This window comes from Leucoraja erinacea, chromosome 13 (genome assembly GCF_028641065.1).
Source record: "Leucoraja erinacea ecotype New England chromosome 13, Leri_hhj_1, whole genome shotgun sequence".
NCBI lineage: Eukaryota > Metazoa > Chordata > Chondrichthyes > Rajiformes > Rajidae > Leucoraja > Leucoraja erinaceus.
This window is the reverse complement of record NC_073389.1, coordinates 39,207,177-39,227,675: the sequence shown is the minus strand read 5'-3', so window position 1 is coordinate 39,227,675 and position 20,499 is coordinate 39,207,177. Positions and strand designations below refer to the sequence as shown.

The 20,499-nt window shown below is 45.0% G+C and overlaps 1 protein-coding gene across 1 annotated transcript in view; it reads right to left on the bottom strand.

Annotated features, from left to right (window-relative positions):
• senp7 (SUMO specific peptidase 7) overlaps positions 1-20,499 on the bottom strand; it is an 81,626-nt gene that overhangs the window by 2,377 nt on the left and 58,750 nt on the right. Inside the window, 8 exon segments of the mRNA XM_055644979.1 lie at positions 665-733; positions 2,679-2,734; positions 3,970-4,031; positions 5,134-5,330; positions 6,097-6,189; positions 6,518-6,640; positions 9,029-9,145; positions 18,483-18,619. Of these exon segments, the coding sequence (XP_055500954.1) occupies positions 665-733; positions 2,679-2,734; positions 3,970-4,031; positions 5,134-5,330; positions 6,097-6,189; positions 6,518-6,640; positions 9,029-9,145; positions 18,483-18,619 (854 nt within the window).

Sequence of the window (20,499 nt, the reverse complement as noted above, 5' to 3'; positions counted from 1 at the left end):
AGCGTATGAATTTTAATCAAATGAAATACCGCTGGAAATTATTAACTCCAAAATTAGAGCATGACATAATAAAATTGTTTGCTTGCCCAAAAGAATATATCACCCAATTCAAGTTATTTCCTTTAATGCATCATTGATACAATTTTTAAACAAGTTATGTTCCAACCTATTTGATCAAGTTGATGCAATTTTCTTCCAAGACTTTTTCACATTAAAAACAGAATTGCAGTTGTAAAAAATAACCTCCTCTGTTTGTTTCATCTGTGCTCCCTTAAATGGCTAAGTGATAGGGATAGGGTCAGCAAATGGACATTCATACAAGCCACATGCCATACTGGTTTCTGTACTCTTCAGTCAACAATGTACCTACAATTGAGGTATACGAATGTTAACTAGGATTGGGACCAATGCCTGAATTTTCCACTATAAAGCAGAAGCTGATACAAGCTGTCTCAATATAATGTCTCAGATGAAACAAGATGAGTATAATTGTGTTAAAAGTTATTTTGTACATTTAACAGGGTCGATACCACATTTGTGAATATGATGTTTGTTATAATTGAAAGACAAAAAAAATTAAAGTCTGATTAATGTTCCATGAAAACAAACAGATATTATGTTTCTGCCATACTCTAACAGATAGCCATATTTTACAGATACTCACTCTCGCAAAATCTTCACTGTGTGCAATTGTGAAGCTGCTCTTAAAGAGTCCATTATAAGAATACATGGCCTGAGGAAAAAAATTGAAAATATCAGTTATCAAAACTCATTTCATTTTTTTTTTTAAAAGCAGAGACTGAAATAGTTTTGTACAAATGAATCAACTGCACCATTTCCCAATGAAAAATACTAATTACCATTTGCGCCTATTGGATAACAAATATTCCTTGATTTTGGAAATGTTTAGATTGGAAAGGTTTAGTTTCAATTTGCAAAGCCACAGAAATTAGGATTATTTTTCTTTGTAGCAAATCTGAAAGTTTCTTTAGAGAGCTTGCAACAAAGAGACAGATTGTGTAGATAGTAAGAAAACACAAAATTATTGAAGGCCAATGGGTAAACTGAAACACTTTCTCATCCGCAATTTTATTTAAAAAAGCCATGTGCAATCGTACATCTATACTTTGTAAACCAACCATACAAACTTGGGAAGAGAGAGGGGATTTTTTTCTTATCAATTATTAAAGAGCTCCTTAATATTAGACATTAAACATAATGCATTGTATGGACAAAGATATGAACCCGTCCCTGAATTCTTCAACTGCAACGTTCTGCTCCATACTGAATACAAATGGCAAGTATGTGTTTCTGAGCTCACAACTGCATGCATTGAAGGCCACTATGGTCATTACTGGGTCCTATTTTTCCCTGGTAACTGGCTTGTCCTATTATGCATAAAAAAAGAGATTACGCATAATCTTGTCTACCAGCGTCATTCTGTGACAAAGCTTAGCACTATTGTTTAAGTATCTCCCCATGTACATTCTATATTCCGGTAGGGCCTCGCTTGTGTTCAGTTCTTTAAACCCGAGATATGATGGGGGGGGAGGGGGGTTAATCCAACCTCTATGCCTTTGACATATGGGTTCCTTTTTAATTGTTCAATTTAACTTTTACCATTATAGAAATACACTGGGCCTGAAGTCTTATTATTTCACATTTGTCTGCAAATATCTTTTGCCAAGTCCGATCTTATCATGTCAAAATCAGACCTCCCAATTCACGACCGTAATTTGTTGTGTATCCTTGCCCTTCTTCATAGAGCCTTACAGACTTGGCAGCATATTGGCGAAGTTGGTAGAGCTGCTGCCTCAAAGCGTCAGAGAGCCAAGTTTGATCCTCTCCTTGGGTGCTGTTTGCCCGGATTGGCATGTTCTCCCTGTGACTGTGTGGATGTCCTCCGGGTGCCCCGGTTTCCTCCCACATTCCAAAACATGCAAGTTGGGCGGTTATTTGGCCTCGGTAAATTGCCCCTAGTGTGCAGGGAGTAGATGCGAAAGTGCGACAACATAAAACTAGTGTGAATGGATGATCTCTGGCTGGTGTGGACTTGGTGGATCGAAGGGTTTTTTTCCATGCTGTATCTTTCAATCAATGATTCAATCAAACCTTAGTCATTTTTTACAAAATGTTTGCCACCGTGCCTCCACTTGCCTCACTACATTCTGAAAGATTACGATTCCATAGAACATTATCCCAGGAGGGAAATAGATATGCTTTCATCCCTTCTCATCTACATTTTAGCACAGAAAGCTCTTCTGAATGCTTAAACATCTTGAATCCTCTCGGTAGTTCACTATATTCTGATTGACATGAAAATCCACAGCTATCTTCAGTAATGTCCTGAAAGAATCAGTTCTGAAACATGCCAGAATTGGATGGCATGAACAATTCTCCAAAGAAAGTCTTATTCATCCCACATTAGAACAACAAATTTGGAGTTTAGTTCTTAACTTCTTAACTTCAGGACTGTGTGAGAAGATTAGTTGTAAAATGTAAAACTTGCTAATGCCAAAATATTACAGCTAGATTTAAACTAAATATCAAAGGGACTGCTCATTATATCGTGGCATTCATCAAAACATTGCTATCTTCAAAAAGAATAGAAATCTATTTCCAACAATCCATTGCATGGAATCAAAATCAATTAGGAAATAATAACCAATGCAACTTACTGTTTGAGTATCTTAATTTTTTGTTGGTGTAAGTTCTTTGGTACTTTTATACATTCCTGTAAAAAAAAAAAATTCTAAAAAGGTAGTTCTATTCTGTTAATTGGTAAATGTAGCATACAACATGACACATAGTTTGGCAACCGCTCTGCACAAGGCTGCAAAAATTACAAAGAATTGTGGATGTAGCCCAGTCCATCATGCAACCCATAGGCCCCATCTGAAGTATACCTCACTGTATACTTCAGGCAGCATCACTGGAGAAAATGGACAAATGACGTTTCGGGTCGGGATCCTTCTTCAAACTTATTCAGTCTGAAGAAGGGTCCTGACCCGAAACATCACCCATTCTTTTTCTCCCAAGATGCTGCCTGACCAGCTCCAGCACTGGGGTGGGAGATTAGTTACTCCAGCACTGGGGTGGGAGATTGCAACCTTCACATGGTCCACCCTGTTTCGACTAATGCAATCAACCCGACGTGCACAAACAAATTCCTTCTCTCCAGAGATGCTGCCTATCCCGCTATATTAATCCATATTTTTGTGTCTATCTTCGATATTAAAATTGAACTCTCCAACTTTAGTTAACACCACTTATTCCCCCCCCCCCCCCCCCCCCACCCCCCCCCCCCCCCCCCCCCCCCCCCCCCCCCCCCCCCCCCCCCCCCCCCCCCCCCTTTCTCCCTTCTCTTCCCTGTGCCCCACTCAGGTGCGTATCCAATCCTCCCACTGTCCTGGACCCCTGTCCCCGGCTCGTTCTTTCCCGCAGTTTCATATTTCACTCCTCTTCTATTCTTATCCGGCACCCTTATGTCTCCTTTTCATCGCAAACCTTTTTCCACCTACCTGTCAATGAAACCCTCCCTCTCCTAAATCTACATAGGCTTTGTCCTGCCCCACCTCTTTTCAAGCTTTCTCCTCCCCTACTCCAATCACTCTGAAGAAGTCCCGAAATGAAATGTCACGTATGCATGTCCTCCAGAGATCCTGCCTGACATACAGGAGTTACTCCTGTGGTATTTCTTTTACTCCTGTGGCATTCTCAGACATCATGATTTCCAAAATCTTGTGTCTTAATGACCCAGTAATGAAATTCAATTTTATTTGCCTTGCACACTGCTCCGCTGAAACAAAAATACAAAGTAAAGTCTGACAATAACTCCAGATCTTTTCCAGCTTTTCAAACGGTGGCTACATTTTCTATGTAATTACTTTTAAATTAATTTTGAAGCAAACAGTCCATTTCCAAGAGAAAAACTATTTAGAAATGAGACTAAATCACCATTATTTTTACCTGTATGCTGGGACCGGGTGAAACTAAAGGAGTTGCACAGGGAACAGTGCTGGAATCTTTATCTGAAATAAACAAAATTTGGTTGAAATATTAAAGTAATTACCATAAGCAAATCAACACCGACCTGGATGGCATTTTATGCTAATCATCACCATACTGAATTAATCCATAATACCATGTATAATATGTCTTATTACAGTGAATAATTACAAGTTGCTCATGACTGCCCATTTTCCTAATGAAAGGAGCTGCCGCACATAAATTAAATTATATGGAAAGATCAACATAAAAGGAGTTGCAAATAAATATTTTGAAAGAAAAAGGCTTCTTGGGGCTTCAGCATCATTGAGAAAACTGGCAGGGGATGACCATAAAGTAAGAAGCAAGCATAAAAAATGCATAAATAACCATGAATATAGCATTTTAGGGTTAAACAAATGTTGAAAGGATGAGCTTTTATACAATGGTACACAAAAATGTTGGCGAAACTCAGCAGGTGCTGCAGCATCTATGGAGCGAAGGAAATAGGCAACGTTTCGGGCCGAAACCCTTCTTCAGTCTGAAATAGGCAACGTTTCGGGCCAAAACCCTTCTTCAGACTGAAGAAGGGTTTCGGCCCGAAACGTTGCCTATTTCCTTCGCTCCATAGATGCTGCAGCACCTGCTGAGTTTCTCCAACATTTTTGTGTACCTTCGATTTTCCAGCATCTGCAGTTCCTTCTTAAACAGCTTTTATACAATTTTGTTTGACCTATTTTTTCACGTTTGATTTCTTCACTAAAGTGATTAATTACATGGCTTTGGAAAAAAATATGTTCAACGTGTTTTGGTTTCAGCCAGTGTCTATTTTTAATTTGAGTGGGGTTTAAGAGGCTTTTTAGATAGGCACATTGATACATAGAGAATGAAATGGTGTGCAGGCAGATAGGATTAATTTATCTTGACGTCATGTTCAGCACATACATTGTGGGCTGTGATGCTTGTTCCAGTGCTGGGCTGTTCTATTCTTCTAATTCACTGCAGAATCCAATTAGGACCATTGGCGTATTTATACTGAGATAAATATTAAAATTATAGTAGGCTTGTTTATACAAACTATAAATTAAAATATATTAAAGAATAATAAAACAACAAATATGCAATTCAAAGGCATGGGTCTCTTACCTTCTGAATCCTCTGATGGCATACTCTGAGAGGTATTCCTATCAGTTTCATCTGGTGATAATATGTGGTCTTTGCTCACGTTTTCACTATTTGAATGTGTGGAAGATGGACTGGTCTTTGGTTCATTGGCTAGATCAGATTCATAAACTATTTTGTCTAACCCAGGAAAACAAATAACAGCTAGGTACCAATGAGACCTGGAAGGTAATATGACAGAAATAAGTTGTTTATTTAAATGCATTTAACCAATTTACCAATTTAACCCTCGTTCACAGTTACTAATAATTAATATCCAAATGTCCCTTCAGCCTTCAACTGATGATCTGGTCAAATGGAGAAATCTGTCACCTGTACAGCTAAAACACAGCATTCAACATTTCTTGTCGCTATATTCGATTTGCCAAGTGTAAGATACAAAACAGGTAACTAAAAGTATAGCTTATCTTAATAATAAACTATTTCTAGTGTTAACACATCAATGTTAGTTCTTGTTGAACTAAATTTGGCGCATGTTGCAATCAAAAGCGCTTGAACAATTGGTTGGAAAGACCGATCCTGGACTGGACTCTGGACTCTGGGGGGGGGGGGGGGGGGGGGGGGGGGGGGAAATGGAGGAGGACGGCCAAAATTTTTTGTGCCTTCCACCACAGTGATGAATGCTGTGGTGGATGTTTATGTTACATGTTGTGTCCCGTTTATGCATTTTATTATTTTGTTAACCCATCTTTATGCTTTGTATGGAACTGATTTTTAAATTATGTAAAGCACTTTGGGGTCAATGAAAATTAACTATAAATGTGCTATATAAATAAACTTATTATTATTATTATTATAGTTCTTGTGCACAAAATCAAAAAGATTGCAGATACTGCTAAATAATAATATTTCAGTTAAGTCACACCACTTCACCAGATTATATAAGTATTTCAGAAACATCTGCTTTTCAACAAAAAGCATACTCACTCTTCATTAACAGGTACAAATATGAAATCCTTTGTAAAGATATCCACATGACGAGTCCACGTTTTCACACGTTGATGCCTCTTGTGCTGTATTCTACAAAGGCAACACAACGTGCAACTCGGTCAAGGAATAAATTACACATTTGCTACCGAGTGTTATTTGCAAATAAACAAAACACTACAATGGAATTGTTGAATGAAAACAAAACTGATGGAGTAGCTCAACTCAGCGGGTCAGGCAGCATCTGTGGAGGAAAATGGGACAGTCACCGTTTCAGCTCAAGACCAAGGTGAAGAGTCCCAACCTGAAAATTTGTCTGTTCATTTCCCTCCACAGATTCTGCCCGTGTTCCTTGAGCAGTTTCATTAAAACAACATCAAAACTTACAAAAGTATGTAGAAATCGTGGTAGATTTACTTACGAGAGATTATTCGCCTCCTCTGATTCAGCATTACCCTTTCGGGTCAGGCGTCGATAAAAAAAGCTACTAAAAATGTGAGTACGCTCAGCAAGCTCTTTGGGTGCTTTCTTGAGCAACAGGTACCTTTTAGAATATAGAAATGATTTATGTAAATGCATTTGTGATAATGTGGCTACATTTTGCATTGAGCTTTTTACAATGAAAAATGAACTCAACATGTTTTGGTAGCTCGTCTCAGAATCAATAATTCACTTAAAAACATTAATGCCAGACGTATTACATAAAAGGAAAAGCTGCTCTATTAATCAACTATGAATTATTAAGCACGGTCTACATTATTTGCAGGTAGTTAACCTGTGTAAAATGGAATTATTACACATTGATCAAAATTAACGATGTGCAAATAAATCTTTACAAACTTAACTCTCATAATAGCACTGCAAAAAGGTCAACTTTTTCTGTCCATGCCAGGACTATTGGAATTAACCACATTTTTTCACAGATGATCCAAATTTCAGCATTGGTTTTATGTTCCATTGCTGCCAGCAGCTCTTGCACATAATCAGTAACCAACTCCTCATGCAGCCCAGCAGGCCAGCAGTTTTCCTAGCCTGCACAGTGAGAAATCTACCCACTAGGTTTAATCTGATGCAAGTACTGTTCATGGAGTCATAGAGTGATACAGTGTGGAAACAGGCCCTTCGGCCCAACTTGCCCACACCGGCCAACAATGTCCCAGCTACACTAGTCCCACTTGCTGCGCTTGGTCCAGATCCCTTCAAACCTGCACAATCCATGTACCTGTCTAACTGGTAGACACAAAATGCTGGAGTAACTCAGCAGGTCGGGCAGCAACTCTGGAGAGAAGGAATGGGTGGCGTTTCGGGTCGAGACCCTTCTTCAGATTGATGTTAGGGGAATGGGCGGGACAGAGATAAAATGTAGTCGGAGACAGTAAGACTGGTGGATTTAGGAAGGGGATGGGGTTCGAAACAGAGGGGAAGCAAGGGCTATTTGAAGTTAGAGAAGTCAATGTTCATACCGCTCGGGTGTAAGCTACATGGAGGAGGCCCAGGACAGAAAGGGAGGGGGAGCAACTGGGAGATCAGGTAGGTTGAGGCGGACTGAGCGGAGGTGTTCAGCGAAACGATCGCCGAGCCTGTGCTTGGTCTCGCCGATGTGCAGAATTGGACACCTGGAACAGCGGATACAGTAGATGAGGTTGGAGGAGGTACAAGTGAAACCAAAATGTATAAAAAATACCCTGTATTAAAATCTGACAATGTGCACTTTAACCACATGTGTTTTTTTCTATTACAAATCTCAAATTGTGGAGTACAGAGGCAAATAAATTAAATTTATTTGTCCCAAACATTATGGAGACCACTTTATATTCCCAGTTCCCTTGTAACTATAGTGGATTTCCTGCAATACTAATGACAGTAATCCAGATGTTGCAAGCATATTAGCTACACAGATTTATAAAAATAATTATACGGTACAGAAATGAATAATTTGGAATGCAATTTTATATTAATGAATATTTTGTCACTAAATGGTAACATGAAGGTGAAAAAGAGGGTGGAAACCAAAAAGATTGAGACACTGGATTCAATCGTCAAGGATAAAAACACCCCTGCAATGTAACACACTTTACAATATTAGTAATCAGGTCCATTTACATACAAGGTTCACACATTGTTAATGTGATCCAATTTCCATGTTAAAAATACAATGGCAGACCTGGTTCAGTTAGCAGCACCCATCCCACCGGAGGAAACAGGCAATAGTTGTGAAAGACATTGCTTTTGTTCTACACATCTCTGTCCTAACTGTGCTCATCCTTGAAACTGGTTTTGGTTTTTGTTTTTCTTTTCCCAGTTCTGAAATGTTGACGGATACTCTTTCCACAGATGCTGCCTGATCTACTGTTTCCATTTGACTGAAATCTGGCTTGCATTTAGTGACACACTAATGTCAACTACCAATAGTATCATATCAATAGTATGCAGTTACGTTTCTTAGGACACTTGGGATGAATAAAGATGTTCTATGACAAAGGGGGCTGCAAGCTTATTCCTAAAGTAATTATCTTCTACAGGAGTATGAGGACGTGATAACCCGAGAAATATATCTAGTCACTGGAAGAAATGTGGCTGTTAATAAAACCCAGTTGAGTACAAATGATTTTTGAAGGAACAACACACTGATTTAATCAAATCAGCCTAACACAAATGATTTAGAAATTTTCAGTTGTAAAATTTGGTAGAGTTAACTTCTGATTTGTGTACTTAAATTACTTTTGAGAAAGGTAAAAAAATATGTCTTTGAGCAGAAAAGAACACACATGCTAAAATTTGTGACTACACTAGTAATTCTGTTTAATGATGCTACGCAGGAATAATTATTATGAATTGCTGATTTTTTCTTAACACTGGCAATTTTATCTCTAATAGAGTAGGTGCACTTACAAACTATCTGGAGAATGTAAAATATAAAGACAAGGCTTACTTTAAATAAAAGTCAATGATGACATCATTGAGAAATTCTCCCTCTTCCAAGCATTCTAAATCTTCAGTTGTAACTGCAAGTCCTCCTTTAGTTGGTGGAGGAGGGAAAACTATTATTCTAGGAAGAGTGAAAAACATGTTTTAGAACATTTCCTTTGCCTGCATTCAGTTCCAATTATCTGGATAAAATCATTTTTAGTTTTGCAACATAAACAAATACCTATACATGAATTTCTTAGGTTATGCAATGATTCTGTTCCTGTGAACTGTCCATAAGCTTATTTTTCCCTAAATCCAAGTTTTTTTTAATCGTATCACCATGCATACAACTGGTATAATTTTTTTCAATTCATTGAACAATCACCCTAACACTACCCATAATTAAACTATTGGAATATATGCTAGATCAAATAATTATTAATATGATTAAATATTTTATTATTCTTGTTACTATCTTAAAATCCGTGGAAGGATTTACGTAAACTTGGACCTCTATAAATCGGTTAATTCACAACCCGAGGAGCCTGGTACTAGCGAAATTGCTAAATGGCAGGATTTGCTCATTAATTTATTAATTGGTTAAAGGCTAGTGAAAGGGACAAAATGTTGCATATTAAATTTGATAATATATATATATATAATTATATATTTCTAATCCATGTGACCCCTAACATTTCCTTGTACTTGACAATCATCAGCTAGCCTGCATTGATAAGAAATCTCCCAAAATTAAAAATAACTAAATTACATAATTTGTAAAGATCGTGGAAGAAAAAAAAAATCTGTGATAATGGTAACACAGATACATCACAAGGCATCTGCTAATATTTCAAATTTTGCTTCTTTAAATCAATCAACACATTCACTGAACATGCTGTTGCCCCAAGTACAAATTTATCTTTCACTAATCACTTCTGGTCAATTTGTTCCTCCAGATCAGCCCCACTGGTAACAGCATTGTCTCATTACATGGTGGGAGGGCAAGGAAGACTGAATGATCACCAGTGCCAAGCAACAGTAAATAAATGACATTTGGGTTAGCCATATCTCAAATATTCACGTTTGCATGTCTCAGTGAGAAATATGCATATTTTTAAAAACTCTTAAAATATACATTTAAAAATGAAATCACAAGAACATGTTGAAAAATGTTAAATCATTAGCCATTGAGTAAAAATGTAAATTATTGTCAATGCTCATTAATCCAACACAATCCATTACACCTTGTATATATCAGAGTACTGAATGTCACGTTATAGGATTTTATGATCTTGGAGGTAACTGGCTTAATGTCAGGATTGAATGCTTAGCATTAGACAAGAGAACTACACTGACACAGTCCTTTGTAACTAACAGCCATTTCTCCTTTTGATCTAGAGTGTCACTAACCATAAAGCGGCAAACAGTGACCTCCTAAAGCTTTGAGAGGTGAAGTTCGGAAACTTTACCCTGTTACAAATCGCTCATCTGCACAGCAGAGACTTTTGTCTGGTGAATTGAATGGACTTCCTCTTTACATTGTGCATACACGTTTGAAGAGATTATAAAACAAGTGAATGATGGCTGCTTAAAACAGAGGGCATTTATACACAATATATGATGCACAAATTACACTTTATTAAAAGATAAACACAAATCAGGGACATAAGTACCAGTTTATCATAAAATTGTTCCTTGATTCTTTGTGTAAAACATGCATGAATGAAGGAGAGATCTGCTAATAAAAACATTTTCCGAAAAGATAAGATTAATTTTTGTATATACAGGTGCACAACCTTTTATCCGGTGTTACAGAAACCGAAAAACTCCGAAAACCGGCCATTTTTTCCAGATGTCGTCTGCGCACCAAAGCTCGCGTTTGGCGCCAAACTTGACCCGAAACGACCCACGGTCAACCCAGGTCTGTACTATTGTAGCGGCTGCATTCTCCCCGGAGACCGGGAGACGCTTAAACATCTGTAAATCATTGCTTAAATGTTAGTCAGTTAGTTTGGAGGGCTTTTATGTGAAGGGGGGGTGAAGGGGTAAACTTTAATTCTTAGTCCCCTACCTGGTCGGAGAGGCGGGGAGCGGTCAATGCCTTACCGGGTCGCCGTGCAGTAAGCTCCGCAGCGCTGTGGTCGGTGGGGCAGCGGGCGGCGCCGGTTGTAGCTCCGACCCCGGCAACTCTACCCCTGGCTGCGAGGCGCTCCAAATCCAGCGCGGCCCGTGGCCGGACGCCCCAGCTCCGCGAATGTCGGGAGTCGGCGGCGTCGCAGCGCTGGGATACCAGCGGGGAGCGGGCAATGCCTTACCGGGTCGCCGTGCGGCAAGCTCCGGAGCGCTGTGGCCGCCGACCCAACGTTCGCGGAGCGTCGCTGGATTTGGAGCCGCGCAGCCAGGGGTAGAGTTGCCGGGGTCGGAGCTCCAACCGGCGCCGCCCGCGGCCGGACGAAGCCCCCAGCTCTGCGAGGTTGGGAGTCGCTGACCAGGTAGGGGACTAAGGATTAAAGTTTCCCCCTTCACCCCTACTCCACCACCACCACATAAAATCCCTCCAAACTAACTGACTAACATTTATGCAATGATTCTCCTGGTCTCCGGGGAGGAGGCAGCTGCTCCAGACTTTTCAAGCCGCCCGCGCTACCTACCTAATCTACGCTAAAAATCTTCCATTCGGAAATCCGAAAATGTCCGAAATCCGACAAGTGTCTGGTCCCAAGGCTTTCGGATAAAAGGTTGTGCACCTGTATATAGAAATTGTTTTTAAAAAATCATGTAATTGTTAAAATTACAATTCACAGTTTCTGTGCTAAAGTTATTACCTCATACTTTCTGAATGGCTGAGTAAGAAGCATAGTAAGCTGATCATATAACTGAGAATGGGTGGGACAATCATAAATGTTATTTGACATTATCTCACACTTTCTATCACTTTTTTTCCTCAAGCCTTTGTTCACCCATCTGCAAATAAAACCACCATCAATGAGCAGCACAGTAGGACAGCTGGTGGAGCTGCTGCCTCACAGCGCCAGAGATCTGTATTCAAACCGGATCTCGGATGCTGTCTGTGTGGAGTTTGCATGTTCTCTGTGGCTACATATGTTTCCTCCGGATGCTCCCGATTCCTCCAACATCCAAAGACGTGGAGGCTTGTAGGTTAATTGGCCTTTGTAAATTTTCAGAAATTCTTCAGACAGGTTATCTTCAAATTGAAGTATAGCCTCTCTCTTGTTCTGGACTGATATCCAACAGATGTGTTTATGCCAAACTTTGGTTCAAAGGTCTTTAGGATAGACAGATAGATAGAAAGAATTTTATTTGCCACACAACCAGGGTCGGTGGTAATTGGGTTGTCAGCAGCGGTACAATAATAAAGAACACACAACCACAATAAAAAGGTAACACAAACATCCACCACAGCATTCATCACTGTGGTGGAAGGCACAGAGCTTGGCCAGACCTCCTCCATTTTCCCACGGGACCTCCACCTCCGCAGCCGTTGCTGCGGGCGTCCAGATGGTAAGGGACAAAGTCAAAGTCAAGGTAAGTCCAGGATCGGCTCTTCCCCCCGGACACCGCGGCTTCAGGTTGGTGTAGGCCGCAGGCCGGCGGTCGAAGATTTAAGGTTCCCACCATGCCACAGCAAGAAGCACCGCAGACCGCAGGGCCAATGGTCGAAGCTCCTCTCCAGGGGTGATGGTAAGTCCATGCCGGCCCCGCGGTAGAAGTTGGTCGCGGGCCGGCAGTGATGGCTTCTTCTTCCCCCGGGTCCCCCACGAGGGATCCCGGGCTGTAGACGCCGCGCCAGCTGGAGCTGTGCAGACCGCGGCTTCAGGCTGCCGGCTGCCCCGGGCCAGCGAAACGGAGCGCTCCCCTCCAGCGAGCCCCAGCGAGGGCTCTCCCGCTCCACGCCGAGAGTCCCCGCTGCGCCCGCCGCTGAAGCCCCGGGCGCGTCTCCGGGAAAGGCCGCGCCGATCCTTGCTGTTAGGCCACGGGGGAGGCGACCTGGAAAAAGTCGCCTCTCCGTGGAGGAGGCGACCAAAGCGGTTTCCCCCTCACCCCCCCCCCACACAAAACACACAAAGAAACATTAAAAAACATACTTTAAAACATACAAAATTTTTTTTAAAAAGTTGAAAAAACTAACGCGCTGCTGACAGGCTGCTGCCACTAAGCTGCTCAACTGAGTTGCAGCACTAAAGGACCTGTCCCACTTGGACAACATTTTAGGCAACAGCCTGAAGAGGTTGTCGCGTCGTCGTCGGGTCATGGCGCGAGGTGATGCATGTAGTGACGAGCGGGTGATGCGCGGTGTCTCCCTGCCGCCCCTGGATTTTGGAATGTTCAAAATCCTGGGGCGACATCTGGGCGTCTCATCATGTCGTGCGCCCTTGTCACACGCTGACGTATGCTGTTCTGCAGGTGAGGGTTAGGGTCCACAGATTGGCTGTAAAATATTCTTCCTTCAATCCATGGTTTTTAAACATTAATATATTTAATGAATACAATAAAATCAATTGTGTAAATGAAAATATCTCTGAGTTGTTCAGTTTTATTTACAGATGTGTTGGTCAGCTTCCAGATCCAATTACCGTCTCCAACTTTTCACAGGGATGGATTCAGTGAGTGTTGACTGAACTCTCCTCTCCCCCTCCACCTCCCTCTTCCTTCACCCGCCTCCATCCCTCCTTCTGCACTCCTCTCCACTCCCCCGCTTCCCCCCTTGTCCCCGCTCCACTCTTCTCCCCCCCCTCCCCTTCTCCTTCTCCTTCCCTTCTCCAACCCCCCCCCCCCCCCCCCCCCTCCCCGCCTCACTTTCCCGACGCCCCCCCCTTTGTGGACCCAGTCTGTGACAGCTAGATCCCACTAATAGTGCTGCACAAAGGCGACATCATCTGTTTTAGTAATATTGACTATGGGATAAATGCAGACTTTGGGAACAACCCCCGGGGTGTATAAGGTCGGGTCACGCCAGGTCACGGGGTTGCAGTTGGAAGCAGCACAGTGCAGTAATAAACACCATTTTGTTCATACATCTCGTTTTTGCCTCATTCTTGGCTGGACTCCTGGAGTCCCCGCTACACTGGTGACTGACCAGGAGTGGAATCCTAGACAAGGTTCACGCAAAAAATGTACAGCGCCCAACCCTCTGCGGCCGCCTACAAGGCCGAGCACATCGCGGTAGCCCTGAAGCTGCCTACCTTTTGGACCTCGCACCAGGGGGTTTGGTTTCGTCAGGTAGAATCCCAGTTCCAATTCCGCACCTACGGTGTCCATACTATCCCCATTACATTGAGCGCGTGCCATTTCACCTGGCCTTTTGTCATGGCAGACGTGTCCCAGCCGCTGCTGGGCGCAGATTTTTTGTGGGCACAAGAGCTCCTAATGGATGTGAAGGGCCAGCGCCTCGTCCATGCGAGATCGTTGAAGGCGATTTCCTTGTGCCCTACTGCGCCCGCCCCATCGAACAGCAATCCGGTGGCAACGGTGGACAACGTCTACGCCCAGGTTCTGGCCGCATTTCCGGACATTGTTACACCAAAGTTCGACTCGGCCAGCCCGATACACGGGGTCGAGCACCACATTCTCACCACAGGACACTGTTCCATGCCCGCGTTCGCAGGCTTGCCCCCCGACAAGCTTCAAATTGCGAAGGAAGAATTTCGCCACTTGGAGGCGATCGTCCGGCGCTCCAACAGCCCATGGGCCTCCCCGCTCCACATGGTGCCGAAGGCTTCTGGGGGCTGGCGGCCTTGTGGGGACTATCGCCGCCTTAATGAGGCTACGATTGCCGACTGGTAGCAGATTTCACCCACATTCAGGACTTCACAGCACATCTGACCGGGGTGAAGTATTTTTCAAAGATCGACTTACTCCATGGGTACCACAAAATCCCCGTGCAATCAGAGGATGTCCCCAAAACTGCAATTATCACCACTTTTGGATTGTTTGAATTCCTGCGGGTGCCATTTGACCTCAAGAACGCCGCGCAGGCTTTCCAGCGCCTCATGGACACCGTGGGACCGATTTCACCTTTATCTACTTGGACGACATCCTGGTGGCTTGTCGCACGCAGCAGGAGCACTGCGCCCATCTTCGTTTGTGCCAGTGCCTTAGCATGGCCTGGTGGTCAACCTCAGTAAGTGCTAGTTTGGCCTCCGGGCCATTGCCTTTCTAGGGCACTGGGTGACCCTGTACGGAGCAGTGCTTCTGCCCGACAGGGTTGAGGCCATAGCCGGTTCCCGCTGCCTTCCAGGGTGCGAGGACTTCAGGTGATCATAGGCATGGTGACATTCTATCACCGGTTTGTTCGGGTTGCGGCTAAGATCACGCAGTCGCTGTTCCAACTGCTGTCTGGCAAGCGGCGGGACGTCCATTGGGATGCGATCGCTGTGGCAGCGTTCGAAGGGGCAAAGGATGCAGTGGCTCGGGTAGTCATGCTGGTGCACCCGTGAAGACGCCCCTACAGCTCTTACCGTGGATGCCTCGGACTCCGCAGTCACGGGGTCCTGGAGCATTGCTTCGACGGTCAATGGCGGCCTCTCGCATTCTTCAGCTGACAGCTGAACCCAGCGGAGTGTTGCTACACTGCCTTTGACCGGGAGTTGCTCGCGTTACATCTCGCGGTGCGGCATTTCCGGTACTTCTTGGAGGGCCGGCAATTTGTGGCCTTCACGGACCATAAGCCCCTCACTTTCGCTTTGCCAAGGTCTCGGATCCGTGGTCGCCCGCCAGCAGCGCCAGCTGACAGCCATATCGGAATACATCACTGATGTCCTGCAAACGCCAGTAAATGCAACCTGGTGGCGGATGCCTTGTCCCGCTCGGAGATCGCAGCCGTGCTCAACCAGGGCCGCCGGGATAGACTACTCCGCCTTGGCAGCCGCGCAGCTGACGGACTAGGAAATGCCAGCTTACCGCACCGCGATCTCCGGATTGGTGCTGGAAGATGTGTGGTTGGGTCACTCGGGTGGTTCCATTTTATGCGACGTGTCCACGGGACAGCAGCGGCCGTTTTCCCGGCAGCTTGGCGCAGTCGTCTTTTCGAGATGATCCACCGCCTGGCCCACCCGTCGATTCGGGTTACGGTTGCCATGGTGGAAGCAAGATTCATCTGTCACGGTCTGCACAGGTCGGTCGCTGGACACAGACGTGCATCCTGTGCCAGTCGTCCAAGATACATTGGCACATCCGTGCACCGATACAGGATTTCTCGGTGCCACACCGGCGGTTCGACCACGTGCACATGGACATTGTGGGGCCGCTTCCGCCAACCCGGGGTGTGTTGCATCTACTAACAGTGGTAGATCGGTTTATGTGGTGGCGGGATGGCCTCCCTTGTGGCAAACTGGATTGCCCTCAGTCGAATGGGTTGGCGGAGCGGTTCCACTGACGTCTCAAGGACACCCTGAAAGCTCGCCTTACGGGCTCGGAGTGGGTGGATGAGCTGCCATGGGTGTTTTGGGGGATTCGGACTGCCCCGAAGGAGGATTTGGCATCGTCTTTGGCACAGTTGGTGTATGGCGCTCACCGTCCCGGGAGTGTTCATCCGGCCGTTGATGTGTCCCGGGATCCTCCGTCCTCTGTGCAGCTGCACTTGCAGGTGAGAGTCAGCGCCCTGTCTCCCGTCCCGACTTCTCAGCATGGCACGGTCCCTTTCCATGTGCCACCGGCGCTGACAGACTGCCTTTGCTTTTTTTTTGCGCCGCGACGCCCACCGGTCGCCCTTGCAACGGTCCTACGAAGGTCCCTTTCGGGTGCTGCGGCATGGGACAGCAACATCTGGACACGACATGGGGGGCCTGTAAGAGACTGTGTCCGTGGCGCTCCTTATGTCGGCCCATTTGAACTTGAGTGAGCCGGTTCGGGTGGCCCAGCCTCCTCGTCGCGGACGTTCACTGTCGCAGGTTCCTGTACGTTCTTCCGGGCGGGTCAAGGACTCTGTTCGAGTGGACATGTTTACGCGGTCAGGCCGCCTTGTTCGGCGTGCTGTCCATTTCAGTGCCTCCCGTTCTGGGGGGGGGGGGGTGGTGTGCTCATGAGGCAGTACCTGGTGGCTAGCCACAGGTAGCAAACCCGTGGCTCAGGAGGGAGGAGTTGAGTGTCTCTGAGTCGGGAGGCGTTGGGTCATGGGGTCCGACCCGGGGTATATAAGGTCGGTTCACGCCCGGTCACGGGGTTGGAGTTGGAAGCAGCACAGTGCAGTAATAAACACCATTTCGTTCACACAATTCGTTTTTGCCTCATTCTTGACTGGACTCCTGGAGTCCCGGCAACACGTGGGCATTTAGACTCAGTGGCGGAGCAGGTGGGTGGCACTGGTACATTGACAACATAGCCTGTACCCAGTTGAAAATCCCGCTGCCTGTGGGGGTTTGGAGACCATTGGAAGAGAGATCTGCCTCTGGGACAACTCGTGGCCAACAGTTTAGTTCCCATGCAGAATAATGGGGGTTTGAGTCCAACCCCTGGGGCCCCTGTGTCACATTTAGTTCAGAGATACAGTGCCCTTCGGCCCACCAAGTCCGCACTGACTAGCGATCCCCTGTACACCATCTCACACACGCTAGGGACAATTTATACTTATACCAAGCCTATCAACCTAGGGTGAGGGTTACAGTTAGGGTTAGGGTTTCCTCCCACACTCCAAAGGCGCACAGGTTTGTGTAAATAGTGGGATAGTGTGCAGGGGATCGCTGGTCACAGGCTGGGTCCACAAATGGGGGGCGTCAGGGAAAGTGGGGGGGGGGGGGGGGGGTTGGAAAATGGGAGCAGAGGGGGAAGAAGGGAGGAAGAGGGGAGAAGGAAGAAGGGGGGAGGGGAGGAGGGAGGAGGGGGGGGTGGATGGAGAAGGAGGGATGGGGGTGGGAGGGGGGGGGGGGGGGGGAGGGGGGGGGGGGGGGGGGGGGGGGGGGAGAGGGGAGTTCAGTCTACATTCACTGAAACCATCCCTGTGAAAAGTTAGAGACGGTGGTTGGATCTGGAAGGGGACCAATACATCTGTAAATAAAACTGACCCCAACCCAAGCCCTAGCCCTAACCCTAAACCTAACAAACCCCTAATCGGGCGTCACCCGCAGGGCAGCATATGTTAGCGTGTATGTCGTGCAACTTGACGGTTTTACGGGCGTCAGTCACTGACGCTCTGCAGTCACCGAAAAAAATCGCAAAGTGGGACAGCCCCTTAAGGCTTCTGTACACAATGACCTGTCTTTCACAACTGACTTTCGTAGTAAACAGCACCAGCAGTGATATACAAGTAATCTGTGTAGAGATTAGCACCATTTTGAGGATCTTCATAGGTGGCAGTTCAGGTGCTTCAGTTAGTACTTATAGGTAATCAAGGTTTCAAAACTATGGAGCAGGGATGTGAATACCAGAGATTTACATACTAGCTTTGTTTGATTCTTGCATACACACATACACAACATCTTGGTTCATAATTATTACCAGCTGACATAAAACAAACTTACTTCTGACTGGGTCCACTTTGTCTAAATATGTGCCTCTGCTTCTCTTGCTTTGAAACAAACGAAACTACATAATGATCCTTTTTCCACATATGACACAATGTATAATTATTTACTCTTGTTGAATTTGCATTTTCGTCCTATGGAAAAAAGTAGAAATGTGCAAAAACATAACATTCTACATTCACCAAAATAGATCCCGCATTGCATATCCTCCTCCCATCCCCCCGCCCTCGGGCTCCTCCTCCTCCCTTTTTCCTTCCTTCTCCCCCCCACCCCCCATCAGTCTGAAGAAGGGTTTCGGCCCGAAACATCGCCTATTTTCTTCGCTCCATAGATGCTGCTGCACCCGCTGAGTTTCTCCAGCAATTTTGTGTACCTTCCCGCTTGCATATTCCTTTTTAATGGAGCTGATAGCAAAATGCCCTTGAATGTATTTTCAAAATTGGGATCTTTATATAGCAGAAAATTGTTTATAGCACGTGACAATTCCAACTTAATTGCAATATCAGTAGATAATAAATACATTCAAACCAAGGCTATGCTTAACAGTGCAATATTCTAGTTGCTCTGAAAGTTAGTAATATGTAGATTTCCGATTTTTCGCTCGTGTTCTTTCTTAAATAATCAGAACTACACAGCACGGAAACAGGCCCTTTGGCCCACCTTGCCCATACCAACCAAGTTGGCATACACCGCTAGTCCCATTTGTCCACAGTTGGCCCGTAGCCCTCTAAACCCTTCCTATCTACATATCTGGTCAAATGTCTTTTAAAAGCTGTAATTATATCTGTTTTTATAGCTTCCTCTGACACCTCACACCAGATATGGACTACCCTTTGGGTAAAAAAGTTCCCAAAGAGGTCCCTCTTAAATCTCTTGTCTCTCACGATGAGGGTGGCACAGTGGCGCAGCGGTAGAGTTGCTGCTTTATAGCGTCAGAGACCGGGGTTCGATTCTGACTACAGGCCCTGTCTGTACAAAGTTTGGACATTCTCCCTGTGATTGCATGTACTTTCTCCGGGTGCTCCAGTTTCCTCTCACATTCTAAAGACGTGCAGGTTTGTAAAAGGTTAATTGGCATCAGTAAATTGTCCCTAGTGTGTAGCATGGAACTAGTGCACTGGTGGGCGGGGACTCAGTGGGCCAAAGGGCCTGTTTCCACACTGCATCTCTAAACTAAACTAAAACTGTGAGCCTACACTCGCTGGCCAGCCAATATCCACTGCTCTGCCCTCATCAATCCTCTTAGTGACTTCTTCCGATTTGTGAGACACTATTTCTCATGCACAAAGACAAGCTGACTATCCCTAATCAGTCCTTGCCTTTCTAGTTGCCGCTGGATACTGTCCCTAAGAGTCGCCCCCAGCAATGTTCCCACAACTGATGTCAAGCTCACAATCTTTTAGTTCCCTGGCTTGTCCTTGCTTCCCTTCTTAAATAGCGGTACAACGTTAGCCATCGCTCGGTCATCCAAAACGACATTGTCATGCAAATCATAAATGTAGATAACAAACAACAGTGAACCTAGCACTGGATCCTGTGACACTCCACTGGGCAAAGTCCTCCGATTAGAAAAACAAACCCAAATATGATGCAATTATTTCTACAAAGGCCTTTGCAATTTCCTCTCCAGCTTCTGACAAAGGTCCAAAGATGCACCTGGTCAGGCCCTGGGGATTTATCCACCTTAATGCACCTTAAGCCCACCAACACAGCTCCATCCAAAAACCATAAGAAATTGCAATGAATTGTGAATGCAGCCCAGACTATCACACAAACCAACTTCCCCACCATTGACTCCATTTACACTTCATGCTGCTTTGCCAAGTGCTCTGGCATAATCAAGGACGAGTCGCACCCCGGCCTCTTTTCCCCTCCCCCATCGGACAAAAGGTATAGAAGTGTGAAAATGCACACCTCCAGATTCAGGGACAGTTTCTTACCAGCTATTATCAGGCAATCGAGCCATCCTACCAACAACTTGAGAGCAGTCCTGCACTATGATCTACAGTGGCTT